Below are 22,644 nucleotides of genomic sequence, written 5' to 3'. Positions count from 1 at the left end.
TTATGTTAGAGTTGGAAAGGAATTTGAGTGTAGCTTGTGTTTATATTTTTTTAAAAATAAATTTACATATAGTAATCAAACTAAAAGTAATAAAATAGATAATAATGGACATAAAGGTTTGTGACAAAAAATTGTATGAGACGGTCTCACATGTTGTATTTTGTGAGATAAATCTCTTATTTGGATCATCCTTGAAAAATATTAATTTTTATACTAAGATTATTACTTTTTATTGTGAATGTCGATAGGGTTGACCCGTCTCACAGATAAAGATTAATGAAACCATATAACAAGAGACATACTCAAGTTTGGACACAACCGTTTGAAGAAATTCAAAATTTTGAATGATTATATGGTAAGTACTTTCCAATTAATAGGTAGGTGGGTGCCTTTTAATTTCCAAGTTGTTACTTGGCAAAGGTTGTGTTTTTGGATACGATATTTCGGATTCAACTACTATCTCAAATTGCGAAGGAAAAGAGAGAAATTAATACATTTAAAGAAATTGTCTTTTCATGCCTACTCGATTTTCAACAGATAAACACAAAACTAAGCATCGAAAAAGTCAAATCCAGCACACACACATTTGAATTGCAGGACAGAACCTCACATTAATCAAATTACTATATAAAATCAAATTCGATAAATTCAAAATCAACCTTATCCTATTTTGACAAATTTTTTGTACGTACTACAATTTTTTTAATGATAATATCATTTTTTTATGTCGAAATATTATTTTTAATTCTATATATAGATCGGGTTTATAAGAACCTTCTACAAGATATCTACTATTTAACGTAAAAACTATTATGAAATCGTTTTAAAAATATTTTTAGGGACAAAATTCTAACACAACTCATGCTATAAAAATATTACAAAATAAAAAATTATTATTTTTAAAATATGAGCCGAGTTTCGTCGTATTTTCATCTTTTTCCTTGTATCCATCCATTCATTATAACTTGCAAGAGAAAAGGGTGCATTTTTATCTGGGCCATAATCTTCGTGCTTCTTGTATGTATTCATCATTTCAATTCATTGTTTTCTGACTAAATTTGACACCTTTTCGTTCTTGGGCTGTTTTTTGCTTCGAATTTGGGAACCAGTGATTGGGGTACAAGTTTGTTTGGCTTCGTCTGCAAATGGGTTGGAGAGACGCGATCTCTTTATGTCCGCAGCCGAATTTCAGGAACATGTTTCAGGTTTTGGTTTTTTCCCCTCTTCCGCGGTGCCTTTTCTTATTGATTCGATTTAGAATATTTTCGCATAAGAAGTTGTTGAGATATAAGAGTCTTGGATAAAATAATTGACTATCTTAAGTTGTGGGGTATCTGTAAATTTTAATTTAAATTAGCTTGGGTTATTGACTTGTTAATCTGTGCTGCAATTTGCCTCATTTGGCTTGTTTCCCTTCAGTATTAAATTATAATCTAGCTTTTAGGTATCATCATCATCTTGGTAGAGTACCCATATCTTTGGATTGCATGGAGAAGAATTTGGTACCGTCTGAAAAAAAGTGCAACTCCTCCATCATTTGATTAGTCATAAAGTTTCCATTTCGAATTACAAATTGTGTTACTTTTCGAGCAGGGTTTTAGGCTTCCCACCAGTGCACTTTTAGATCTTCCATCCCATAATGGTGTATAACGGGGTCACGGTTTATATTTCATACATACAGAAGGATGATATGCTTATGTTGAATTATTTTTAAATTTTTAACAAGGATTACTTTTCATTCATCCACAAGGAATCTTTGAAGAAACATTGATTTGGACTGTATGTGCTGGTACATTTTTCAGTTTTAGCAAATTGGGTACTTGATTTTCATACATGATAGATTTACCAAGAAATCTGATTTAATTTCATCAGTTTGATGTTTTGTTCATGAATAATGAATTAGGATTTCTTAATTAATGCAATACGATTGAAAAATTGTATTGCTTGAGTATGATGGCAAAGCTTCAAAAACTTTGTCTTAGTATCATCTTCCATACAAGTTATATACCAAATGCAGTTTCCAATTGGCAAACCTTCAAAGCATATAGCTGTAAAATATTGATATATTCTAACTTATATGACAAGATAAATCTCCATTCTAAAGGAAAAGGCGTACAGAGCTAATATGTCACGACTTTTCAGGCTTGCCTGTTGTCAGTATCATAAAAGTTTAAAGGTGACACACACACACACACACAACTTTTAGCTGGTAAATACTTGATATTCAGTAATTGTTTTTTCCCTCTGCATATGAGCTTAAATGGATCTATCTTATTGCAAAAGTTTCAACATAAATTTCATACAGTTTGAATTCAAACTAACAGGCAAGAACTGACGACGCAGAGTTCGGATTCCGACATACCATCAAGTCTCACGGGGCAGAGCTTACAAGGAACCACAAGCATGACTGGCTTATATTGATACTGCTTGTAGGCATAGAGGTCATTCTGAACATAATTCACCCTTTTCACCGTTTTGTTGGACAAGGCATGATGGAAGATCTTAAGTATCCTATGAAAGACAACACGGTGCCCGTTTGGGCAGTTCCTGTGAGAATCTTTTTTCCAGATATAATACACCTTGTTCTCACTGAAATTAATGTGTTTTTACTTTCTTAGTGATATTTTGTTAATTTTGTTCTTGAAGTTTCTGATCATTGTATCTCCAGTAGCATAAATAATTACTTTTATAGATGTATTACAAATATCATTTTTCTTTATTTTGTGATTAGCTGTATGCCGTGTTGCTTCCAATTGTCATTTTCGTTCTCTACTATCTTCGGAGAAGGGACGTCTATGATTTGCACCATAGCATATTAGGTATCTTAAAGCTTCTCCTATATTCTTTAATCTTTAGTGAATCATAATGCAAATGGTTTATGTTTTTGTTTATGCACACAAAGAGCAAGATTAGCTGACAATGAAATTAAATGTCGAACTTCAGGACTCTTGTTTGCTGTACTGATAACTGGTGTGCTCACTGATGCGATAAAAGACGCGGTTGGCCGACCACGGCCTGATTTTTTTTGGCGCTGTTTTCCTGATGGGCAGGATGTATGTCTTTTTAATTTCTGAATATGGAGTTAGTTTAAATTAATCATTTTAAGTGATTTGTTTTTTTGCTGGATTATACATGTCAAGGAATTTTAAATTTCTTCGCATGTGAACTTTATTTTTTTAATGTAACCATATAAGTACATGTTTCACGTTTCAGAAATATGATCGTTGGGGTGATGTGGTATGCCATGGTAAAGACAGTGATATAAAAGAGGGGCACAAGAGTTTTCCAAGTGGGCATACTTCATGTAAGCTGCCTTTTGCTTTGTAATGCTACTTATTTGCAGGATTTATGCAACTGGAAAAGTAGCTTCCTTTCTTTTTATTACAAATCAAAGAACGTATTAAATAGCCAGATTTGGTACCATCAAATTATGATATTTTTATTGTGCGCTTGTCTGATTTAAATGTAAGTCCCTATCAGATTTAACTCCTATAAAGAGATGCTGATGATCATATTCCGAACTAAGAAAAATTAGTAAAAGTTTTAGCCATCTGGAGATTGTGCCGCTGGTAGGACGCTTTAATCTCTAAATAATCTCTAAATCATGTAAACCCTGTATTGAAAATTAAACACCTCTTTTGTACCCATGTGTGGCAACCTCTTCTTTCTCAACTGTTGACCTGTATTGTTTGATGTCGTATTGGTATGTTTAGTCTTTACATTTGTAAGCCTTGGAGAGTTTGCTTACGATTCATCGAATTATTTTTACCGAAGTCTTATCATATGGTGAAATCATTCTACAATATACAAATATGCCGTCCTGGTTTTCTTTATCTTAGATGGTTATGGTTGACCAGTAATTCATAGAGTTTGGGATATTTTGCAGGGTCATTTGCAGGTCTGGGTTTTCTATCGTTATACTTGGCCGGAAAAATCAAATGCTTTGATCGAAAGGGGCATGTGGCAAAACTGTGTATCGTTTTTCTTCCTCTTCTTGCCGCAGCTCTTGTTGGTGTTTCCCGTGTCGATGATTACTGGCATCACTGGCAAGATGTGTTTGCTGGGGGTCTTCTAGGTACTTTCTATTCTACATAAACGAAGTTAATCACTTTTAAGTACACTTGGTAATGACTCATTATTTCGTTCAATTTGTGTATGTGAGTTGTTTCAGGTCTTGTAGTCGCTACATTTTGCTACCTGCAATTTTACCCAGCTCCTTACCACACGACAGAAGGTAAGTAAGACACACATATCATTGGGGTTAATTGTTTGGAGATCATAAATTGATATTGCCGCGTCGTATATTAGGTGGATATATGATTGAAACGGCAAAACTTAGAAGTATATATTTTATGGTTGGTTTCTTTATGGTTGAGATGAAAAGAGCAATCATGTGAAACTCCAAATCACTAGTTTATCCGCAATATGTTAGAATTTTATAATGGTAAATAATTTGTGGATTCGTATACTCGACATTGTGAAATTATATGTTAAGTACAGGTGCGAACAAGCCCTATTGAGCTTAATACTAGTCATTATATTCATATTTGACTTCGAGACTGAATTTTTTTGGTCGGCTTGAAGCTCAAAAAATATACTATTTTGGGCTCATGTGTTCCCTTATTTAAAGAATCTCGAAAAAGCGCAGGAGACCATTCTTTCTAGATACTTAATGCTAATGTTATCTATGCATAAATATTTGAAAAGGGCACCCCATGGATTTTGCTCTGGCATTGTTGTGTAGATGGTAATGCTCGAATATCAAATTTGATTATGTCAGAGTGATATAAGAAAGCTCGGTGAAAAATATCCAGGTAAATGTTCTCTTCTGATTTTCTTTGTATGACAGGATGGGGGACTCATGCATATTTCCGAGCATTGGAGCTATCTCGTGCCAACTCTCAACCGGTTGTTTCTGGGAACGGGATCGGCATGCAAGGAATGAACCAACAGCCATCTGTGATGGTAAGAGGTGCCGAGGATCCGCGTTTAGACTCAACGATTGAAGCTATGGAGCATGGACGTAGTTAACAAGACCATAAATGTTTCTTTTTCAAGAATATTTGTTGTTTGGGTACGTGAGTGAGCCTAATGTATAGTTTTATGTACTACATTCATTTGAATTTAATTGATGGGTTTTTTTAATGTGTTTTTCTTTTTATTTAGCGTATACAAAAACGGGGTTTTATAATAAATTTTTATGTTTTGTATATGATAATTTAAAAATTCAAAATGTAAATCAAGGTTTAGTTCATTTTTGGATTAAAATTTAAGTAGGTCTCTTGTGAGACGGTATCATGAATCTTTATTTGTGAAACAGTATCAATTTTATCGATATTTACAATAAAAAAATAATACTCTTAGAATAAAAGGTAATATTTTTTTATGAATGATCCAAATAAGAGATCCGTCTCACAAAATACGACATACAGCATGACTTATGAAAATAGATTCGTGTGAATCGTTCTATAACAATAAAAACATTTTGGCACATCGTTGACTACTATGTACAAAATAATTATTGTATTTATGAATAAATAATGGACTAGTAATAAGATTATAAGAGTATGGCCAATAATTTTAACGACAAAGGCAAATAAATTATTAGAAGCGACTTTACAGCGCAATAATCTTGCAATGAAGAAAGATGCGAACAATAATAATAATAAAAAACCTAATAAGTGAGATATTATATATATTCAAAAATTACCCCTGATATAGAAAATTCAATTCAAAATTAAAAAAACTTTGGTGAAATTATTTACAGATAAAATTTATGAGACATATCTCAGATTCGATTTCATTCATGAAAATTATTATTTTTTATGTTAATGAATTGTTTGTTATGTTATAAATAAATATTATGTAATATGTGATATTTTGAATGAAAATATTATTTTTATAACAAAAATATTATTATTTTTAATAGTGATATTAATAAGTTAACTATCGCACGTGTATAAATCTAATATACTCAAATTATAATAAATAATTTTGTTCATCCCAGTCGTACATCAGAATCACAAATTCTCAACCATATTAAATTAGGAAAACACAACTACCCCTTTCATCTCCGATACTTTGCATTAAACAACCGACCGTTGATTGTTTGGTGGTTCAAATAATTGTCTATTATGATCATGGAAACTTCGGCGGTGGAGGCGGAGGTTGCCACGGCTCCGTATCATTATCATCCGCTGCCGGATTCCGACGACTGCCGACTGAACCAGCTGGGTTACAAGCAAGAACTCAGCCGCACCCTCTCGTAAGCACTAGATTCAATATCACCATTTCCGGACGCGAGTTGGTAACGAGCATCTGTGCCCGGAAACAATACCTGAATTTTCTTTGACTTGTTGTTGGAACAGGGCAGTGGCGAACTTTTCTGTGACTTTCTCGATAATATCAGTTGTCACTGGGATAACTACATTATACAACCAGGGACTATCTTTTGGTGGTCCCGTGACAATGGTATACGGGTGGCCGATCGTGGGCTTGTTCACCTTCATCGTAGGCCTTTCATTGGCTGAGATCTGCTCTGCCTACCCAACTTCTGGCGGCCTCTATTTTTGGAGCGCCAAGCTTTGCGGAACTGAATGGGGCCCATTCGCATCTTGGATTACTGGCTGGTAATTAACTTTCTTCTTCTTTTTTTGAGTCCATTGTGTGTTTTTTAAGAATTATTATTGATGCTTCTGTTTGAATAAGTTATTAGTAATTCTGTGCATACTATTCCCTTCTTGTTCGCATATAATTTGTTCTTTGTGTGTGATTTCTTTTTGTTTTATGTAATATTTGTGTAGGATATTTTTGTGCGTCGAGTAATAGTTGTGTAAGATGCTGGAAGACTAAATTAAAATTGAGAATTTTGGAGACGGGTTTCACTTATTTTTGCCAATTGATTAGAATTATATTTATGAAACTATGAATCATTATTTGTCGTCCAAATTCATTCTTATTCTTGTTTTTTTCGATTTTTGAAAATTTTAGTATTTTTAACTCAAAAGTAGTTATGTGATACTGTATTAATTAACGTCATATCGAAACCACGTAGATGCACACATATATATCACATCAATCGCGACTAAAATTATTGAAATATCAAAGCTAGCGGACGTAGTAGACCAAATTATATCGGCAGTTTTGTTAAATTTTGTATTATTATTATTTTTAAAATTTGCGTGCTTTATAAGAATACCGTGACAATATTGATGGTCCTTTTCCATGTATCGTGTCATATAAAAGATTTATATTGACCACATGTATGATATTATGCCTTCTCCAAAGACCTGGCCTGTAAATATCAATGAAATAATAAATTGTAGTCCAAATATCGAGGGGTTTCAAATCCCAAGGATTCTCTCTCTATATATATATATATATATGGAATATTATTTGATAATCTTTAAATTATATTCAACTTGATCTAGAGTCGATAAAGTTTTGGAGTAAATTTTATGGGAGACCGTCTCATGGATCATAATCTATGAAACGAGTCAACCCTACTCATATTCACAATAAAAGTAATACTTTTAACATAAAAAGTAATATTTTTTTTTATGGATGATCCATATAAGAGATCCGTCTCACAAATACGGCCCATAAAACCGTCTCACACAAGTTTTTGCCAAAGTTTTGACACACTCTTTCAAACGGAGGTTTGAGTTATACTATTTATATAGCTAGAATTTGTGGACAATACTGGCACAACAAGTTGTAGATCCAAAAAATAATTTTTCCTGATATGTGCGGCATCAGAAAGGCCCTACATTAATGATTCATGGTCCATGTATCTGTGGTCAAGGAAAGAATCGTTTAATGATTCTAGTTAAGTGATAATAATAAGATGAGTTTATGATGATAATATAATAATAACGACTATAAACTTAACTAGAAAATCTACCTGAATTTAATAGATTACGTGTTAAGTGATGAATTACACAAAAATAACTTTTGTATGCAAAATATATATGTTATACCATATATAAAAACTTATTCATATTACATATGCAAAAAAAAAAGTAAGTATCTTGTGAGATGGTCTTACTTATATTTATCTGTGAGACGAGTCAACTCTATCGATATTCACAAAAAAAAAGTAATACTCTTAGCATAAAAAGTAACACTTTTTTATGAATGACTCAAATAAGAGATTCGACCCATAAAATTGATCCGTGAGACCGTCTCCAAATAGTTTTTGATCAAACAAAATATGCGAAAAGGAAATCCCACCTACTCAATTTTGAATACTTCAAGACTAAAGACTTTTGTATGATTGACTTTGCAATTTTAGACTCCTATCGATACGGACAACATTAATCAATAAAAGTAAATATCATTCAACATATTTAAATTTCATAAGATATAATAGTGTTGATTATTTGTGAAAGTATAATAAACTATGATTAAAAAAACAATATTTGTCATGTCTCAACAACGTAGTTCATATGATACAAATATCTTAAATTTAGATGGTGATAAAAAAAATTGAAATAAAATAACATGCGTGTACGTTCACGCATCCCAACTTCAAGGATATTTAACGGCCATGCAAGAGGCGACCACTGAAAGTCCTATTCAAACAGAGTTCCCTTTCCTCGCTCTTCCGCTCGCCTCCCTTGACATGGCTTGCTTTCTCACCTCAGAACACACATACACACACGCAAAATAATAACTTTCTTGCAAGATTGCCACCTGATCACCGATGTGGAATATACCATTTGACTTGATATTGAGAAGGAAAGTAATCTTTGGAATATTCATTTGGATTTGAGTGTGATTCAGTTCATTCGTTGAAAGAGCATCGCATCGGTATCTCTCTCTCTCTCTCTCAGGAAGGGTAGAAGACACTCGGGGAAGGAAAAATGGGGTGGGAGCGGGGAGGAAAGAATGATGACCAGCCTATTATTCCATCACATGTTCCACCAAAACCCCGAGATTATGGTGATTCAGGCCATGCACGTTTACACGAGCTTGGATACAAGCAAGAACTCAAGCGTGACCTCTCGTAAATATTTTCCTTGTTTCTAATCCGACACAAGAAATTATTTCTTCTTGTTTATGATTTTCTTGATTTCTTAGTCCACTAATTTTTTTAATGGATTTTTTGTGGGTTTTGTATGGGGAAGTGCAGAGTGTTGTCAAACTTTGCCTTTTCATTTTCCATAATCTCAGTGCTCACTGGTGTGACAACACTGTATAATACGGGATTGAATTTTGGTGGCCCGGTTTCAATTGTTTATGGATGGCTGATTGTGGGTGGTTTCACCATGAGTGTTGGTTTATCCATGGCCGAAATTTGTTCTTCTTATCCTACTTCTGGGGGCCTCTATTATTGGAGTGCAAAGCTTGCCGGCCCTGGTTGGGCACCCTTTGCCTCATGGATCACTGGATGGTAATTTAACTTTTGTTCCATTTTTAGGTATCAACTAGTGTCCAACTTTAATCTAATCATTTTTGTTCACATGTCCTTTTTCTCACATTACTGCAATAATTATGGGTTCTTGTGATTTGAGGTGGTTGACTGGTAGTTGCAGGTACAAAATATGCCCGTTTTTACTTTCTTGGATGTCTATTATTGGATGTCTTATCATATGTATGTGTTAGATGTCTCACATAGATTAGATTAAATACTTGACAATTGTATATATGACTTTGGAGAATCCTCTTCCATTGAGCTATCTTTTGAATTGGGTTAGGTTTAAGTCTCAATGTTAAGATGATATCAGAGTACGTGCCTATCCTTATGCGTTGGACTATCTTATGGACCACCCAATAATATCTTGTAAACTCCACACTCCAGTTGTTCATTCATAGTGCGAGGGGATGTGTTATACGTCCCACATCGATTGGATTAAATCCTTGTGAATTATATATATGGTCTTGGACTAATTACACCTCTTGAGATAGCTTTTGAGGTTGAGTTAGGTTCAAGTCTCAATCTCAACGTACTGTCTTTTTTTTTCATGAGTTATATGTACTCAATCAAATGCCTTTTTGAGAGCAATGCAACCAAAGTTTGGTCTCTTTCTGCCACCATATCTTTCGTTTCTCGGCCAGTTGAGTTCTCTAGTGCTCTTTGATTGTATTGTTGATTAGTTGGCATAATTAATAATGGTGGTCGTTAGTTGACATAATAATGATTGTTGATAGTTGACTAATAAATATGGTATTTGTTAGTTGAAGGATGTGAAAGATTTTGGGCCGTATGTTTCAGTAGGTTTTATCCTTGACCTTGACGAACATCCCAAAATGAGAAACATAAGAAGCAACTGAGAGAGATTCTTGAGAAAAATTGAGAGTTTCTTTGTATATACTTGGGATAAGAAAATTTTGAGTGAGTGAAAGTTCCTCTGTATACTTTCTCTATAAAATAAATTTGCTGCTTTCTTTCCCATGGACATAAGAAAATTGCCAAACCACGTAAATTTCTTGTGTCTCATTTTTCATTATTTGCTCACATACATAATTTTCTACAACACTCATTACATCAAAGTTCTACAAACTGGTATAAGAGATTTGGTTGTAATTTTCTCTTGAATTTCAAAGTATGCTATGTGGTTGCAGCTCTGACTGATCTTCTACTTCAGAAAAGATATTCTTGATAATATTGCCCAAAGTAGAGTCAATATTGAACTTGTCTAAGCTGTTGCTGGAACTATGACAAATACAAAGTTCGAGATGGGACAATTTGACATAGCAAACGATTTTACCTTGTAGCGAATAAAATGAAAGTTCTACTGGTTCATCAAGGTTTAGTGAAAGCCCTAAAAGATAGAGAAAAACTGTTGGAATCTCAGTTCGCGGTCGAGAAGGATGATATCATGGATAAAGCACCCAATACAATATTGTTGTGCTTGGCTGATTAAGTTATATGAAAAGTAGCCCAAGAAGATAGAACAACAAAATTATGGTCGAAAATGGAGAGTTTGTATATGACTAAGTTGCTCACCAATCAATTATATTTGAAGAAAAGATTATACAAACTTCAAATGCATGTAGGAAAGCCCATCAAAGAACATCTCGATGATTTTAACAAAATTTTACTTCATCTAAAAAGTATAGATGTTAAAAGCGAGGACAAATACCAAGCCATTATTCTTCTATGCTCTTTACCGAACACATATGAAAACTTCATCGATACTAGGTTGTACATTTGTGAAACTCTTACCATGGAAGAGGTTAAAGCTGCTTTAAATTCAAAGAAGTTGAAGAAAAAAGTATCGGAAAATAACAATGATTGTTCAACTGAAAGATTGTTTGCAAGAGGTAGAATGGAAACAAGAAATCAAGATCGTGGAAGGAACAAGTCTAGGTCTAAATCTAAATTCAGACCTAGAACATTCAAGTGCTACCAATGTAACAAAGAAGGGATTGTCCATAGCAAAATGTATTGGAAACGAGAAGACCTATGATTCTCAAAATGCAGCTGTAACAAATGATAATGTAGATGTACTTATAGTTTCCGAACATCACTCAAACAATAAATAAATCCTTGATTTAGGCTTCTTATATAACATATATTATGTAAGGATTGATTTGCAAACTATCAATCCTTGGATGGGGGCAAGGTTCTTTTAGGTGACAACAAAGGCCGTAAAGTTTTCAGTAAAGACACAATAAGGATCAAAATTTTCGATAGAATCTTGAAAACTTTGACAGAGGTCAGACATGTTCCAGAGTTGAAGAAGTACCTGATATCCTTGGGTTTCCTCGACCATAATAAGTATACCATCAAAAGAGAAGGTGAAGTCATAAAACTTGCAAGAGGTGCGGGAAACACGATTATTGGATCTGCTATTGTTTCATCAATGGTTGATTCTGATGTCACGAAATTATGGAATACGTGTCTTGGACATATCAATGAAAAAGGTCTGGCAGAACTAAGTAATCAAAGTCTGCTTTATGGCCAGAATACCGGAAAATTAGACTTCTGTGAACACTATATATTTGGAAAACAATGTCGAGTGAAGTTTAACACAACAGTACGTCGGACAAAGGGCACATTAGATTAGATTCACTCTATCTATGGGGTCCTTCTCGAGTTCTTTCTGTTGGTGGTGGCAGATACATGTTAACCTTCATTGATGGCTACTCAAGGAAGGTTTGGATATACATGCGGAAGCGTAAAGATAAAGTCTTTGTCAAATTCAAACAATGGAAAACAGTAGTCGAAAATCAAACTGGAAAGCAAATCAAACGTATAAGAACTAATTATGGCTTGGAATTATGTAGGGAGGAATTTGATAATTTCTGCAAGGATCAAGGGATCGTGAGACACCGTACTGTGAAACACACTCCATAGAAAAATGGTATTGCAGTACGGATGAACATGACCGTGATAGAAAGAACACCATGCATGCTCTCAAATACTGGTTTAATAAAAGAGTTTTGGGCTAAAGTTGTCAATACATCTTGCTACCTAGTGAACAGATGTCCATCTTTAGCGATAAATTTGAAATTTCATGAGGAGATGTGGTCAGGTGTTCCTACAAAGTATGACAATCTAAAGATATTTGGTTGTCCTGCTTATGCTCACGTAAATGAAGGCAAGCTTGAACTAAGGGCAAAAAAAAATGCATTTTTATATACTGAATGTGTGAAAGGGGACAAGTTGTGGAACACTGATACAAAAAATGCAATATCATTAGTAGAGACATGACTTTCAATGAAGCTGCAATTCTCAAAGTACGAAATGAGTCGACATCTGCAAAAGAGAATACCGGTACCCCGAAGAAGGTGGAGCTTGACGTGAAGCCTACAACAGAATTCTCAAAACATCAAAATGAACATATAGCTCATACAATTGAGGAATTTGATCCTCCGCCGGATTATCAGTTGGCTAAAGACAGATAAAGGAGACAAAAAGTGAAAACTCCTCAAAGATATAGATGTTATGTTGATCTAGTCTCCCATGCACTAAGTGTTGCTGAAAGCAGTACTCTTGATGAACCACAAACATATAAAAAGACAATTTATAGCAAAGAATCTGCTGAATGTATCAAGGCAATGAGTGAGGATATTGAATCACTCAGATAAGAATCGTACTTGGGAGATTATGAAAGATCGAAGAATCAAAAGGTTGTTGAAAGTAAATGGATATTCAAAAGAAAAGAAGGAATTCCTGGTATAGTAGATGCAAGATTCAAAGCAAGACTAGTGACAAAAGGTTTTACACAGAGAAAATGGAAATGAAGTATTTTCTCCAGCGGTAAAACACAGTTCATTCCGAACACTTATTGCAATCGTTGCTCATTTTTACTTGGAACTTGAGCAACTAGATGTCAAAATAGCTTTTCTACACGGTGAATTGGAAGAACAAATCTACATGAATCAACAAGAAAGATTCGAGGTTCAGGCAAAGAAAACCATGTTTTTATGTTGAAGAAATTTTATATGGCCTGAAATGGTCCCCAAGACAATGGTACAAACGATTTGATGTTTTTATGCATGCAAATCATTATTCTAAGAGCGAGTATGATAGATGTGTATACATGAAGAAACTCAAGTATGGCCTATTCATCTACCTACTTTTATATGTTGATGATATGTTGATTGCTTTAAAAAAACATATCAGGAATTGAATGGCTGAAGGCCTATTTAAGTACAAAATTTGAGATGAAAAATTTGGGAGTTCCGAATAAAATTTTGGGAATGGAGATTTGCCGAGATAGAAAAATAGGCACATTATTTATTTCACGAAAACAATACATTGAAAAGGTACTTGAACTTTTCTGCAACAACTCCACCAACGGCTCATTTTAAACTCTAAACGGCATTGTCACCCAACACCAAGGAAGAGGTGGAACAAATGTTTCGTGTCCTTTATGCAAATGCAGTTGGAAGCCTCATGTATGTCATGGTATGTGATAGACCAGATATTTCTCAAGTTGCCAGTTTTGTAAGCAGGTACATGTCGAATCCTGGAAAAGAAAATGGGTAGACACTGAAATGGATTATGCATTACTTGAAAGGAACAATTAATGTTGCCTTAACTTATGGGAATTTTAAGAATAATGATGGAAACATTGTTTGATTTCTCGATTCAGATTTTGCTAGAGATCTTAATAGAAGAAGATTTTTGACTGAGTATATGTTCACACTCTGCCGATGTACTAATAGTTGGAAAGCAAACTTGCAAACTATTGTTTCTTTGTCAACCAACGTTGCTTTGTCAACCACCGAAGCAGAGTACATCACAACAACTGAAGCAGTGAAGGAGGATATTTGGCTTATAGGACTAGTAGGTGAGCTTGGTATAAAAGTATGGTCTAATGTGATAGCCAGAATGCAATCCATTTGATAAAAAATCTTGTGCATCATGGAAGGACAAAACATATTGATATCAGAATGCGTTTCGTAAGAGATTTGGTTTCTCAAGGAACAATTACAATTGATAAAATACGTTCAACAAATAATCCAGCAGATATGACGACTAAGCTACTTCCAGCCAACAAGTTCAAAAATAGCTTGGACTTGATTGAAGAATGTAGAAGATGAGAAACATAAATGAGAACAGCAGATCAAACACTATGAATATCATTAATATATGCCAAAATGGATATTTGTTGATTAGTTGGAATAATTAATAATAGTGGTTGTTAATTGGCATAATAATGGTGGTTGATAGTTGAATGAAAAATATGGTAGTTGATAGTTGAAGGATGTGGAAGTTTTCATCTATATGTTTTATCTCAAATTTCTTATAAATAGGCTTCATCCTTGACCTTGAAGTGTGTCCCAATGTGAGAAATATACGAAGCAACTGAAAGAGCTTCTTGAAAAAAATTCTTGTAAAATTTCTTCATAGAATATATTTGCTGTTCTCTTTCACATGGACATAGGCAAATTGCCAAACCACGTAAATTTTTTGTCTTATTTTTTTCATTATTTGCTTACATACATAATTTTCTATAAGATGCATTGCATCAAAGTTCAATCGTTGTGTTAGCTTGGATTTTGTTATTATTAATTTCATCATTTAACTCGCATCAACCACATCTTTGAGATTGTGCTTTGCAGCATTATATTATTGCTGAGATTGATTGAAATTTTTTTTCTTTGAAACTAATTGATTGAACTTCTTATTTGTATATCCTAAGTAGTTGTTTGCACTGAGGATGATAGATCATTGTCCATGTTAATTAATAAACATTTAGGCATATAATAAGATTTAAGTATATGTATTGCAAAGAAAGTTTAGTTGTCTACATTGAGCTTTAATTAAAATACTTAAGACTTATAGTTGAGTTTCTCATGTTGCTCATGTTTAAGGGAAATTTATACTTCATATTTGGTATAATCCTTAATGAATTTTTCATTATTTGCAGGTTCAATATTGTTGGACAGGTAATCTTAAGCACTTTCATTTTACATCTCAAAGTTCCTTGATAGTTTGTTAATTATTTCTAATATTATTTCTTTTGCAGTGGGCTGTTACAACAAGTGTAGATTATTCACTAGCCCAGTTGATTCAGGTAATAATTCTCCTCAGCACAGGTGGAAAGAATGGAGGAGGATACGAGGCTTCTAAATATGTAGTCATCTTAATCCATGGTGTAATCCTATTCTTACATGCTATCTTAAACAGTTTTCCTATCTCTTGGTTATCCTTCTTTGGACAGCTCGCAGCTGCATGGAACGTGTTAGGTAATGAAAATCGTGAAAAACTTAATATTGATATGTAGTAAGTAATTTACAGGTATCTATATTCTTTCGTAATTTCAGGCGTTTTTGTTCTTATGATCCTCATTCCCTTGGTTGCAACTGAGAAAGCTAGTGCCAAGTTTGTCTTTACTCATTTCAACACGGATAACGGGGAAGGAATCAACAGTAAACTGTACATATTTGTTCTTGGACTTCTCATGAGTCAGTATACGCTAACAGGATATGATGCATCTGCACATATGGTGAGTTTCATTGCTAGTTTATTCGAAATACTGATAATATGTCTCCACTAAAACCGTTTTGAGTTGTGGTTATTTAGATACTTGACTTCTTGTCATGGACACATGATTGTCTCACATCTCTAATAGCTTAAAAATTTGATGAGGTTGTCATTAGTTAGATTCAATGATGTATCAGAACCAGGCTTTGGGGAGGCAATGGTTCGAGTTTTAAGGTGCACAGGAAAAAAAGTTTCATGTGCAAAGCTCCATATAAAAATGATATCCTTCACGTGTGGGGGAGTAACAGATGATTAAAAAGTATTACATATCTCATTTCAATACTTGGATTACTCGATCTTGAAATGCGTCTGAAATTAGTCACTTAAATTGGGCTGTTTTGTCTTGACGGAACAAATGTTTGTGGTGACATGCAGCTTGAATAGGTATCACACATTTTGACGTAGATTTTTCATTGTTAGATATGGTAAAAAAATTCAGAAGATGTTTCTTTGTGAGGCATTATCATTTTTTTTCTTTTTTTTTTAAAGTTGCTCTGCCGCTATCTCCGTGTTCCAGAAAAATGTTTTGCTTATTGAACCATTTTGTGATGATTTTTCTGTATCCAGACCGAGGAGACCAAGAATGCTGATGAGAATGGGCCGAAGGGAATTATTAGTTCAATTGGAGTATCCATACTCGTTGGTTGGGGCTATATACTCGGAATCACTTTTGCAGTAACCAAAATCCCAAATCTTTTGAACCCGGAAAATGCTGCCGGTGGTTATGCCATTGCTGAAATATTTTACCAAGCTTTCAAGAGTAGATATGGAAGTGGTGTTGGTGGAATTATTTGCCTTGTTATAGTAGCCGTTGCCATTTTTTTCTGTGGCATGAGTTCCATTACAAGCAACTCCAGGTAAAAACAATCTTTTCTTGAATTCAGAAGTAGTGATTTTGTTGAACAAACGTAATCTGGATTTATTTTGTAGGATGGCTTATGCATTCTCGAGAGACGGTGCTATGCCGTTGTCAAAGCTTTGGCATCAAGTAAACAAGCAAGAAGTACCCGTATATTCAGTTTGGTTATCAGCTATTATAGCGTTTTGCATGGCATTGACGGTATGATTGATCTCTTTTTTCCCTAAGAATTTCTCATTAAGATACGCGTGGACATACTTTTAGTGCACCTTAATGTACAAGAAATACAGACGTAAGGATTGTTGGTCTGACTCCCTTGGCCGAATATAACAATAAAATACTCATTAAAGCCCACATAAAGGGGGAAAATGTCATAGAATCTTATTCAACACCCCTCTTGCAAGTTGCAACTAGTTGTGTGTTCTCTCCAGTTGCAGGGCCTGGAATGGATGGGGGTGCAAAATACAATTTATGACAAATGACGAATGCTATAAAAAAATATTCATGTTTATTAGAAAATGCGATAGGATGGAGGTGGTGACAGTTCTACCAGGGTCCAGGCCCTGGTTAACCCTTGTGGCACACCATAAGATTTTTTGTTTATGTTTGCAGTCACTTGGAAGCATAGTAGCATTTCAAGCCATGGTCTCCATAGCCACAATTGGACTCTACATAGCCTATGCGTTGCCAATATTTTTTAGAGTGACTTTGGCTCGAAAATCATTTGTTCGCGGACCTTTCAATTTGGGAAGATATGGGAACATTGTTGGTTGGATTGCAATCTTGTGGGTGGCAACAATATCTGTTCTCTTCTCATTGCCGGTCGCCTACCCTATTACCACGGAAACTCTCAACTATACTCCTGTAGCAGTTGGAGGTCTATTTATTCTTACAGTTTCTTATTGGATTATCAGTGCCTAGGCACTGGTTCAAAGGTCCTGTTACAAACATAAGTAGCTGAAGTAACTCAGTTATATGTTGAATTCTTTTGGCATTGAACTTCTGAATAATTGTAAGTTTTATATTCTATATTGTTTTTCTTTGATTGCGAAGAATGATTTTATTACTTGCGCAAGCTCTGCCCCGAGTATAATATAAGACTACACAAAAGACATGCTAAGTATATAAACTTTGGCAGATGGTTACATAGAAATCCATTGTTAAGATCATATCACCTCAAAAGTTAGTTCGAATAAGAGATTATCCAAGTTCATATATACAAATCTCAAACATATAACATAGCCAATATGAAAACATAACACCTTCATCTCACGTCAAGTAATGAACAACTGGATCGTGAAATTTACAAGATATTAGTGGGTGGCTCATAAGGACAATATAATATATGACGATGAGTTTGAACTCTGATATCAAGTTAAAAATTATGGATTTGAGTCTTAAGATAACTTGAACTCAACCGTAAAAGCTATATTCGAATTTTATAATAAATTTTGGAATTGCTAGATATTATCCTCTGAAAATAGGATATTTTATTTAACTAAACTACAAATAAAGAGCAAAGAAGAAGCCTAGTTTAAGACCGAGCTGAATACTTTTTGTATATAACTCTGGTCCTATTACAACAATTTTTAAGCGTGTTAGTGTAATTTTATAATATCAGCAACCATTCCTTCGCTTTAGCCTGAAGCTCGACAAAAACGCTCCGCTTCGGAAAAAAGTGAAAAAAGAACGTTGAAACTATAGTTTGACCGAATTAAGCTTAATTAAGGCGTTTAATTAAGTGTTCTTAAGTACATTTAATCACATTTATTTATTTTTAAATTTTTTATTTTGAAGGTATGTCTTTTTATTTTAAATAATAAATTAGATTATAATTTAGATGTTTATTTTTTAATTTTAATTATGATTAAGCATGTCTGATAATGATTTGACAAATATTTAGCATTTTTTAACGTGGTCTAATTGCAAAAACAAATAAAGATGGTAATTTTGAGATTTTTATGCTTTTATAAATATGAGAATTAATGCACGAGACTTAAATTTATCGAATTTATATATTATTTTATCTATTTATTGATTTGAGATAATTAAAATTATACTAAAGATAAAAACGCTTTTCACGCTTAAACTTGTGTTAATCTCGCTTAAGCTTGGAAAGCTTAGAGCTCGACATCCGCGCTTCGGGACGATTCACGCTTTTTAGAACCTTGGTTATGAGATGAAATTTTTTGTTGTTAACTTATAATTGTTTTTAGAAAAAGTTGGGGTTATTCAGATAGCCCTGAAAGGAGAAGAAACGATGAAATGTCAATATGTTTCTGTTATTAAATTGATCTAATAGTACCCATTGTTGAAACATTCGGAGCCAAAGTCAATGAACGGGTAAGTCGTCAATCTCTATACTATGTATGTGAAGTACTTCATCTATTAGACGACGGATATGCATTTTAGCACAAGTTTTTAATCTACCCTTACATGGTTCATGTTAAAACATATATTCGGAGATGAGCGCAAGGCGAACGATTTTAAATCAGACTCCTCATCCAATAGACAGAGAAGATCACGCCGCTGCCCAACTTATCCAATTCCAAGATTATTAGATCTTTTCTAAACAAACATTAAAGACCAAATTATTTATTATATCAAATCTACCCTCATATAATAAATCATACAAATTAATTTGAAATGGTAATTATAATCTTCTATCGGATTCTGACGGTGTTGACGTCATTCCCTTTTGCTCTTTCGATTTTGTGTTGTTTTAATGATTTCAGTTTTATGTTTTGATCAGAGGAAGACACGAACGAAGAATTCGAACCCCTTTTTAATTATACTCGCGTTCAGCCTTGGGTGGGTTCATGCACTTGCGCATTATATTTTCTCTTTGGTTTGGACCTTGAGAAAAATAAACACACAAAAGCAACATTTATTGTAGTAGTTTGAAGCGAAGGGTTTAGGGGGAACCTGTTGTATTCTCGATCGTGCTAAGAATCATACGAGTTTGATGAAATCAAATAGTCAATTGTGTAAAAATTAAGGTACATAGAGAAGGTTTTATACAAATTTCTAGAGAGTATTTTACCCTCGATCGACAAGCCAATATGCACTAATGAAAGAGTAGTTAAATAGATTACACTAAGATGTCTTTTGTGTCAACTGTTGAGAGCTTGATGTATGGTTGTATGCTTTGATTTGAAGCTTCGGGGAGCTTGAATTTGGTGTCTAGAGATTTAAATCCAGTTTGACTCGTTGTTTTATGAATGAGATTATAAATTTTTAATAGTCTTTGTGGATGTAGGTTTTAACCTCTTGTGACACTACATTTAGAAGTGTCAATTCGAGTAGGTTGGGTTGATGCGTGATAATATTAAAAGCAAGGTTCTAAAAAGGATGAAGCGCCGCGAAGCGCGGATGTCGAGCTCCAAATTTAAGCATGAAATAGCGTTTATTTTAGTGTAATTGTAATTATCTCAAACCAATTAATAGATAAAATAATACATAAATATGATAAATTTAATTCTGACGCATTAATTATCATGTTTATAAAAGTATACAAATCTCAAAATTCCAATCTTTATTTGTTTTTGCAACTAGACCACATTAAAAAAATGCTAAATATTTGTCAAATCATTGTCAGACAGCTTAATCATAATTAAAATTAAAAAATAAACATCTAAATTATAAACCTAATTTATTATTTTAAAATAAAAAGACATACCTTCAAAACAATTTTTTTAAAATAAATAGATGTGATTAATTGTGCTTAAATACACTTAATTAAAGGCTTTAATTACGTTTAATTCGATCAAATTATAATTTAACCGTTTTTTTTTTTTTTTGCTTTTTTCCGAAGCGGGGCGTTTTTGTCGAGCTTCAAGATTAAGCGCGCTTAAGCGGGCTTTTTAGAACACTGATTAAAAGTTGTTCAACCCACGACCCGAACCAAGCCGAACCCCAACGCGACTCACAACCCAATCAACCCGATTTTAGTTATTTATTATTTTTTTAAAAAAAAATTAAATAATAATATTATTTTATTTAAACACATAGTTACTAAATTTCTCATATATGATTTAAATTTGAATGTCTAATTTTATAAAACTAAAAATATATTTACTAAATCAAATAAACATTTGTTTAAAAAAATAAAAAATGTACAAAATAAATATTAAATATTGAAAATTTATGATATAAATATATATTTTTTCAAACATACAATATATAAAAATTTAGGCAATATTTATTATTATTATTTATTTATTATAAAAATTAAAACTTTCAGGTTGACCGAACTTACTCTGCACCTGATTACTTTTTCGGGTCAGATTTCGGATCCAACCTGATATGGCCCCGTACTTGAGAATCTCAACTCAAAGTTAATTTTTTTCGGGTAGTGTCAGATTTTGACAATTCTAATTCGAGAGTTAATCTAAGATTGAAGTAATGTATGTAGGTATAAATGATGCTAGTAAGAGGTTGAAATTCAGCACCTATGTTGGTCTTCACGATCATTGATGATGCATTCTCGCGGCTTGTTTTGGGTTTTATGCGGGAGAACAAAAATTTATGAGTGTTGGCATTTTTGTGCAGGTCTCCAAATGGGATAGATTAATAGTCTATCCCATTTCAATCACCCAAGTAAAAGCAGCCATACAATTCATGATATAATTTAGATATATGAATAATATGGGATATTTGATGTTTATATGAAGTTCTTCGTTCTAGTTTTTGAGAAACCTCATGTTCAGCAAATGTGGATATATTCTTGTCTACTCATTTGTATCCCTAAAATAGGATACAAATATGTACAGAATCTCTTTTATTTGCATCTCAAGTTTCTAATTGTGTAATTGCCACGTTTTTTCCTTTGATCTACGGAGTTTTATGAAATTTTGGTTCTTTATTGACCTAAAGACACTGAAAAGGTTTCCAAGGCTATGCTATTCTCCTAATCAATTATGGTCTTTCACTAGTATATCCTGAACTAATATCACATTTTATTAATCATAATGATACTTTTGCTTGTAATTCCGTGGAAAAAGAGTGACAATTTGTATTTTCTTTTAGTTTAAGATTTTGGATTATCATTCGTGAAACATTAAAGGTATCAAATTCTCTTTTTTATTGATAGATGATTGATCTATCTTAGGTTAAAAAAGAAAGAGTTGGTAATATTTGCCCAATCAGCTGAGGAACTAGTTCAAGCTGTTGAAGAATCTGTAAGGAAAACCCTTCATGCTTTGTTACAATGTTCTCCACAAAGTGCAACCAAGGAGACACTGGAACCTCCTCATGAGAGAAGCAAACTTGTTATATCCATCCAGGACAAAGATGGGCTTCAGCAATTTCGGGTTTACATGGTATGTGCTTTATAGTTTTAAATCAAGCTGTTTTTTTAATCATTGATAAAAAAGTTTGTGCAACTACACCAGTGTTTTGAAACCCAAGTGAAAATCATACAGGGCTTGCGTTTGACTTTTCCAAGAAACCAATTCAACTAACAAAACCCTCATTTTAGCGATTTTCGTTTCAACCCGATGGTTGGATTGCCATTTCAGAAGTTTGAAGTTGTGAATGGTGTTTGGACATGGAGAAAGGATGCATGGATAGTTGAAAAAAACAAGTAGTTGAGGTGTTTGGAGACCTAGGAACAAATTCACGTTTGTGAGGATGGTGAAAATTGTTGCATGCGGTGTTTAATATTTAATATTAGATTAAGTTGGAAATATGAGGAAGAGAGATTAGGCTTGAAAGAGTTGGGGCGAAAAGGATGATAACGGGGAGGTGTATGCCATTAGGAAATTAGGATAACATGATTAGTAAGTGGCTGTGAAAAGAATTTTATGCCTAAGGAGATGTATGCGCATGTGTTGTTTAA

The 22,644-nt window shown here is 33.6% G+C and overlaps 3 protein-coding genes across 3 annotated transcripts; all 3 read left to right on the top strand.

Moving 5' to 3' along the window:
• Positions 1–919: 919 nt before the first annotated feature.
• Positions 920–5,161, top strand: LOC140834277 (lipid phosphate phosphatase 2-like). The gene is made up of 9 exons (XM_073199032.1): positions 920–1,017; positions 1,110–1,205; positions 2,325–2,549; positions 2,732–2,819; positions 2,944–3,053; positions 3,214–3,304; positions 3,887–4,075; positions 4,172–4,234; positions 4,850–5,161. Exons 2-9 carry the CDS (start codon positions 1,146–1,148, stop codon positions 5,029–5,031), a joined length of 1,008 nt encoding a protein of 335 aa, XP_073055133.1. The 5' UTR covers positions 920–1,017; positions 1,110–1,145; the 3' UTR covers positions 5,032–5,161.
• Positions 5,162–6,140: 979 nt separating this feature from the next.
• Positions 6,141–6,633, top strand: LOC140835482 (amino-acid permease BAT1 homolog). Its single transcript, XM_073200977.1, has 2 exons — positions 6,141–6,265; positions 6,369–6,633. Exons 1-2 carry the CDS (start codon positions 6,141–6,143, stop codon positions 6,631–6,633), a joined length of 390 nt encoding a protein of 129 aa, XP_073057078.1.
• A 1,762-nt stretch (positions 6,634–8,395) lies between these two features.
• Positions 8,396–17,850, top strand: LOC140834276 (amino-acid permease BAT1 homolog). The gene is given in 9 exon segments (XM_073199031.1): positions 8,396–9,007; positions 9,134–9,394; positions 15,330–15,348; positions 15,429–15,648; positions 15,727–15,908; positions 16,514–16,803; positions 16,877–17,006; positions 17,418–17,723; positions 17,725–17,850. Coding segments are annotated over 9 exon segments (1,593 nt in total). The 5' UTR covers positions 8,396–8,864; the 3' UTR covers positions 17,767–17,850.
• Positions 17,851–22,644: the final 4,794 nt, after the last annotated feature.

The sequence above is a fragment of the Primulina eburnea genome, chromosome 6 (genome assembly GCF_022965805.1).
Source record: "Primulina eburnea isolate SZY01 chromosome 6, ASM2296580v1, whole genome shotgun sequence".
Lineage (NCBI taxonomy): Eukaryota > Viridiplantae > Streptophyta > Magnoliopsida > Lamiales > Gesneriaceae > Primulina > Primulina eburnea.
The sequence above is the reverse complement of the archived record's forward strand: the minus strand, read 5'-3'. Positions and strand labels throughout refer to the sequence as shown.